Here is a 6,801-nt window from a genome sequence, read left to right as displayed (position 1 = left end):
TCAGAAGACAGTCACCATGTGCATGGAAACACTCAAGTACGTATCTTCTTAAGAAGAGGAAATTAAGCAGAAACGTCAGGGAAAAAATATCCCCACTTTGGTATACCTGGATATGTGAACAGGTAGGGCAAAGGTGCAGGGTAGTCCCAGAGCAGGATCCTCCTGGGCAGCACTGCCAACGCTACATCTGCCTGTGGCAGCTCATTGGAGCAGCGTTGCCTGAAACGCTCCCTCCAATTTTTCCATTCCAGGTGGATCCACTCTGAGAGTAAACCCTCCACTTGGCCCGCTGTGCCATTTGCAGCTTTTTTTTGTGTGTGCTTAATGATTCTTGACCAGCCATTTAGCCTAGGAAGTGCTGTATTGCTTCCCCCCCTCCTTTTTATAAATGTTGTCACCATCCGCTCAGCACATGTCATTGAATAAGAGGAACCTCCAAGGACACGGCTGTGAGGGGCAGAAGCATACTGAGATGTGCAAGCAACATTAAATGAAAAAAAATAAAAGGAAACATTGCCAAGAAACTTGACCAAAGAGAACTGATCAGCAGAAATTGGGCCAAGTTCACAACCTGTCGAATAATCTTCCACTAAGACTGAAAAAAAAACCATAACCCGAAAGTGATTAAAAGAAGGATTTCAGTAATTTGTTTGGGGTGGGGGGATATGTAACAAACTAATTTAAGCTAATGTAATGTTTATAAAGTTACTTAGATAATGACACCATGTATACCATTATAATCATTAAAACACAATCTATGTGTTTTTTAAAAAAACTTAGATGATTAACACAAAATCAAGTTGATGTGAAGGAACAATTACTTTTAGAAAAAAAATCAGGAGGTCCTAATATTCTGTAGAATGAGGGAGGATGCAGCTGTATGTCGACAGCTTTCATATCCTCATTTGAATAATGTGGCCTGAATCTGTCACTTTATTCATCCTCCTTATGCTCAGTGTACTCTGCATCAACAACAAATTAAGTTGTAAATAAGAGACAATCATCACTTTTGTTTTTAAGCAGCTTCTGCATGGAGAATTTCAATGTACTGTTTCTTTTTGACAGAAAGAAAGGGATTCTACACTCTGCTTATGTAAGCACAAACATGAGGAAACCAACCGAAAAGAAACAATAAGGGAGCACTTGAGAACTGCTCCAAAATGTTCTTGGAAGTACATTTCTACCACCACAGAAATCTCCTTTTCTCATAGGATATATAATGAAAACCGTTTAATTTACTGTAATAATTATTCTTATTTTGCTCTAAAATTTTAGGGATTTTTTTAAATTTTTAATTTAGAAACATCCACTTTCCTCATCCAGGCACAAGCAGGGTACACCTCAACTAGAAGAACAAGTGAATGAAGTCAGATGTAACCTTTATGCACCCAGAAATATTATTAATCTCTAATATGATAACACAGTACCATTTTGTGAGCAAATACAGCATTAGTAAGGAGAAAGCATGGGAAAGAGATTTTCTTACCTTTACGTCTGAGAAGTAAGTTTTCAGCATATTGGAACTTGGGTACCGGGTGTAAAAGAACATGAGCTTGGCCTTTTTCAAGTGATTCGGTGACAAGCCTTCCTGCATGTAGGATTCAATTAGTAAAGGAAAATTCTTTTCTTGAGAAAGATTTTTCAGAATGTACAGACCTATCAAAGTGCCCCCTTAAATACTCTACAGTTCCCCAGACTACAGGAGAAAATATTAACAGTTAAATTGCTGTGCTGTAGTTTTCTGCAAAATAGGTAAATGTGGGATGAGAGGCCAAGTAACTTAAACCCTGCATTTCCTATCAATTTAGGTGCTGCGTCTCAGGGATCTTGCAAGTTTATGGATTGTGTACCATATGTATGTTCACTTGTTGCTACGGAAACAAATGCAGGAAGCATGTGCCGCAGAAAACTTATCAGAAGCTTTTTTCTCTCTCTTCTTCGCTGTGCCAGTTAAAGTTTCTTTTTCTCTCAGTGTTGTGCTACTTGCACACAATAAAGCCAATGCATGTCAGACAATCAGAGGCACTTCATGATTTCGAGCAGTTTTATACAGGCAGCGCATTTCACCTGTTTCATTCGCATCAATAAATTTTAACATCTTGAGTAGCTCCCTCTAATCCTGCTGTTGCTTTGCTCCAGTGGCTGCCTTGCAAATCAAAGTGAAATCTGTGATAGGCAGAGCCCCTCGGCTGCTGAATGCCCCCACCACAAATTTGTCACCTCCTGATTTACACAGTTAACTCCTTGCAGAACGAAGCTGTATTTGGGGCTAACCAATCAATACATGTGGGCTAGCAAATCAATAAATGGCCACTTACCCTATAAGGCAGCCTATTTATCCTGGAAACATCATTACCTTTTAGATCTGTAAACAGAAGCAACTAAAAGAGTTCCCAAGGGAATGTGAAGCTAACCATAACAATCTCGGCTTGCTGATTTTTCTCCCCGCTTCTTGGCTCTCTTTTGTGAACTGTGTGCTAGGACAGCTCTGGTCACATCTGTGCCGCAGGCTGACCCTGCCATTTCCTCAGCAAATTAATGGCTTTATAATTTATCAGAAATGAAGATGCACGTGGAGAAAATCAATGTGGTCCCCACAAGGTCAATTAAGGGTTCTTCCCAGAAGCTTCTCTAAGGACTGTTTCTCCTAAACACAATTGTTGAAAAATTCACTCAGTTCACACCTTACAGTGGGGGGGAAGGTCAACCAAGTTGACAGAGGCACTGCAGCCAAGGTGCCTCTTCTGCCTTACAGCCGGGTGCACGTCAGCACAGAACATCTCACTCCAAGCCTCGAGATGGGAAACCCAGACTAATTTTTATCAGCAGGCTACTGTTGATTAGCTAGGCTTTTTCGGCAGAATTCCCTTTTCTCTAATTCCTGAAATCTGCTGAAACCCTCTCCCTTCATTTCAGTTACAAGGTTCATTTTTAGATTAGAAAAATGTAACATTTAAAAAAAAAAGCATTGACAATATTAGTTTAAAAACCTCTTATTATCTGGAAGTACATGGAAAACGGCTCAGCTGAACTTGCATTTTGTTTTAGATGCTTAATGATTACAAAGAAGATAATTTATGACTGACATACTTCTTGTGCCAAGAGAAGAGTTGAAAGAACCTCCAGTTACCTCCATTAGACTGATAGAGAAGTCTAAAAGAGCATTACACTCTGCAGTGCCATCTGTCAAAATACGTAAGTGAAATAATAGTAGCAAGCTGTCACCTATTGCTTAGTGATAAGAGTTTTAGACAAATCAAAACTTCTGTGCCAGAAATCCGTTTTGTTATGTGATCCTTTCAGGAAACTAGGGGTCCAAAAGGGAACTCCAATAGGAGAGAAAAAAAGTAATCTTGAGTCTCCTTAATTTGCAATTCCTCTGACGCTGACAACATGTTAATATCAGGTTTGGTGTATATTCTCTTACAAAGCAAGCTCAAAGATGGACTTAAAACTTCAAAAAAACCCTCTCATATTTGCTGGATTTAAGCATATTAGACAGTTGTCTAAGCATTTGGATTCCTTCTGCATTTAGGATTTTTAAATATTTTCTGCTCTAATGCCAGAGGATATTGATATTGAATGAAACACGTATTAAAAGATGCTCTGAGACTCAAATTCCCAGAAATCCATTTTTTATTAAAATTATACTTGTTCTTAAGCACTTGGCAACCTTAAAGCAATATCAAATATGCAACAAATCTGTATATCTTGATCCTAAGGTTAACGCTTTACTGTGATAAAAGATATGATCTGTAATAATATAGCAAAAAATAGTTAATGACAGACTTAAGAGCTAAGAATTAGATAACCCTTTGCTATTTCAGAAAAAAAAACTGAACTGACCAATTGCTTAATTTCCTTTTTAAGTGCTTGGGCTGAAAAGCAACTGTTCTTCCAAGAAAGCACTAGCTGTTTCCAGGATACTTACACACGCACAATGACTCATGATGAAATAGATTCAGTAAACATACAGCTGTACCGAACACGAGCTAAGCCCCATTCAAGGCCAGGAAAGAAAACGAGCACAAATAAATATTAAGGAGGTAAAGGGAGGAGGGGTGCCGAATGGAACGCAAACAAGCTCTGTCCCAGCAGCTCGTGTGGCTTGCCTCAATTCTCTTAGCTATAGCTTTGTGAAGACAGATGACATTCAATTCTATGGGTAATGCAAAATAGACAATAACTGCTGAAACTTGAGCCAGCTGCCAGGTGTAAAAAAAAAAAAAAAAAAAGGGAAAGAAAAAAAAAAGGACAGAAAGAAAAGATGATAAATCCATAAATTAATGAAAGACATCTGCTCGGGAACATAAAAGATCAGAGGAACAGTGTACTGCAGCTGAACCTAAAGCGGTGTTCAAACAACCTGAGAGTCTTAGTGTTGTGCATTTACACAGCACAACGTTGCCTCACCTATTGCAGCAGCAGCAGAAAAATGGCTAAACCCTAAGAAATAGGAAGTGGAAGACTGGGAACAAAACATATGGGGACGAAACCTATACAAGCTCATGCATGTTTTAACTGGAGAAGCACAGGGGTGGCAGTGCACAGCATTTGATTCATTTGCACTTCAATCCTCCCAGGTAATGCTCCTCTTTTGTAAAAATATTTTTCAGTGGAGATGATCTTTCGCTTCTGTTACTCTCAGCCTGAGCCCCCACAAATGCTCTAACAGGCTTTTCCAGCCCACGCGTGTATTTAGCTGAAGGGAAAAGGGGTAAGAATAGGCTGCATCAGGTAAAAAATCTGCACTAGCAAAGCCAAGCTGCTCCTTAAGTTACACCTCAGGTACTTTTGATCATCAAAGCTCCAAATAGCTGCATCTCAGAGCATCTTCAAGACCCTTGGAAGAACAGACTGGCTGGAAACCATTTGTTCATCACACAGGTTTTATCAACAGCACAGAGTTATCCAGCTTGCTGTACAATCACTCCTTTTTTAAAAAAAAGTTTAATTAGTTTAATTCTAGTCAGATGTAATAACTCCTCATTTCAAAATGTTGTAATTCACTGATTACAGCTTTGACATATTGAGACTGTGAAACTTACTCCAGTTGGATTGGAATTCTGCTTAAAAATAAACAAAATTGTAGAAAGTTGCACTAATGTTTCAAAGCCCTCCTGCCAGGGACAGCATGCTAAAGTTCTTCACCTTTACAGATGTCTTAACAGCACACAAACTACTGTTGTGCTTTAGATCTATGCAAATGTTTTGGGACTGAACAAGGCTATTTTTCTTGAGATGCAAAGAGGATGCATGACAAAGGAAGACCATACAGAAAAACAATTCGCTGTCTGTTTCTTTTGGAATTTGAATAAAACTTAATATTTGATTAAACAGATTAGTTTGCAAAGATACAGCCTGCATTCATGACCAAGATGGGAATTCAGGCTGCAGGTGCATCTTATCTTGTTTAGCAACATACACAAACATTAACCATTTTCTTCTGCAATTCAGCAAAGAACGATCAGATACATTTTACAGGCATTATTATATATATAAAAAAAAGAATAAATCCCAAGAAAACAAAAACCAGGCTAGTTCAGTGTTTAACTTACTACTAAAACCTGAACTTGGCTCTATCTGCTAGTCTTCTGTTCTCATCCTGGCTGTATTGTCCAGGAAAACAGATGTTGCTTTCTGCGGGGAAGAAAGATCTGCTTCTTTCAAGAAATTTGTTGCCTATACGTGCACATTCAACCATGTAAAACAAAAGCGACCACAAACCAACCAACCTCCACACCATGCCTTTCCCTAGAAACTGTAAGCTACCTGGACAAACGAGCTGCTGCTAGGAAAAAACATCCATCCCCGCAGCAGTGTCGTAGACTAAGGTGCACGTGTAGAGACATTATTTAATAAATTTGTTGGTCCCAACAGGTCTGTATCTAAACCCAGAACAAACTGCACCCTGCAACAGCATCTAGGTGGAAAAGTCAGTGTGTTTTCCCAATGGCAGGGAAAGAAGGAGGGCAATAAAAGACAAAGGTTATCACTGTAGCACTGAGCATTTCCCCTGGTTATATCTTGAAGCAGCAGGGGACTCTTGCACCCCTGTTTCAGCAGAAGCAGCAAGCTCCATTAGCAAGTACCAGTAAGAAGGACCAGGAGAAAGGGGGAGAGATGGCAAGAGTGGGGGAGACATGCTCCACGGGTGGCGAGGATCAAGTGCAGCCCTAGAACTACTCCTAGTTCACACGCTTGCCATGTTTCATGACTCCTCACTCCTCTCCCAGGATGGGACAACTACTTTTATACAAAAACAATTTGTATGCCACTGTCCTGTTTAGTAGACATGAACTGCCCTGGCCTGAATCTTGCCCTCAGCTGCCACTCCTGTTGACCTCAGGACTGCTTTCCAAGCACTGCAGCTTGCATTTCAATATAGAGATTTTGGGTTTGGAACTGCAAAAGTAATTGGCACTAACTCCGAGTGATGCTGGAGTTAGACAGACTCCTCTATTTTGCTGTAAAATGTAAATGGTGAGGAGAAGATTTCCTTGCTACCAATGTTCAACAAGATCGTCTTTTGGTAAAGAGGCCTCAAACACTATGTCCACTACCAGCTGGCTCTTGAAAACACCAAGACCTTAGGAAGGTGCTTTCAACTATAGAGCACTTTTCCCTATAGAAATGGGCCTACTCACACAGGTCAGACAGCAGCAATCTGGACTCAGACTTGACCTAAGTTACATCAAAGACTAGTGGTAACAGGCTTTGGACCTGCAGCACATGTCTTGTCCCAGTGGTGCCCACTACCATGGGAGGGATGGAAAGTCCAGGTAACCAGCAGGTCTAGAG

At 40.1% G+C, this 6,801-nt stretch overlaps 1 protein-coding gene across 6 annotated transcripts in view; it reads right to left on the bottom strand.

Moving 5' to 3' along the window:
* PROX1 (prospero homeobox 1) overlaps positions 1–6,801 on the bottom strand; it is a 45,975-nt gene that overhangs the window by 28,272 nt on the left and 10,902 nt on the right. For 4 of the 6 annotated variants that reach the window (XM_027681822.1, XM_027681820.1, XM_027681823.1 and 1 more), the window contains one exon: positions 1,487–1,600. In XM_027681822.1, coding sequence (XP_027537623.1) covers positions 1,487–1,600 — 114 coding nt within the window. The remainder of the gene's footprint in view (positions 1–1,486; positions 1,601–6,801) is intronic. The other 2 variants (XM_027681824.1, XM_027681825.1) reach the window with 1 other exon arrangement.

Source organism: Neopelma chrysocephalum, unplaced genomic scaffold, assembly GCF_003984885.1.
Source record: "Neopelma chrysocephalum unplaced genomic scaffold, ASM398488v2 Primary Assembly neopelma1_61b, whole genome shotgun sequence".
Taxonomy (NCBI): domain Eukaryota; kingdom Metazoa; phylum Chordata; class Aves; order Passeriformes; family Pipridae; genus Neopelma; species Neopelma chrysocephalum.
The sequence above is the reverse complement of the archived record's forward strand: the minus strand, read 5'-3'. Positions and strand labels throughout refer to the sequence as shown.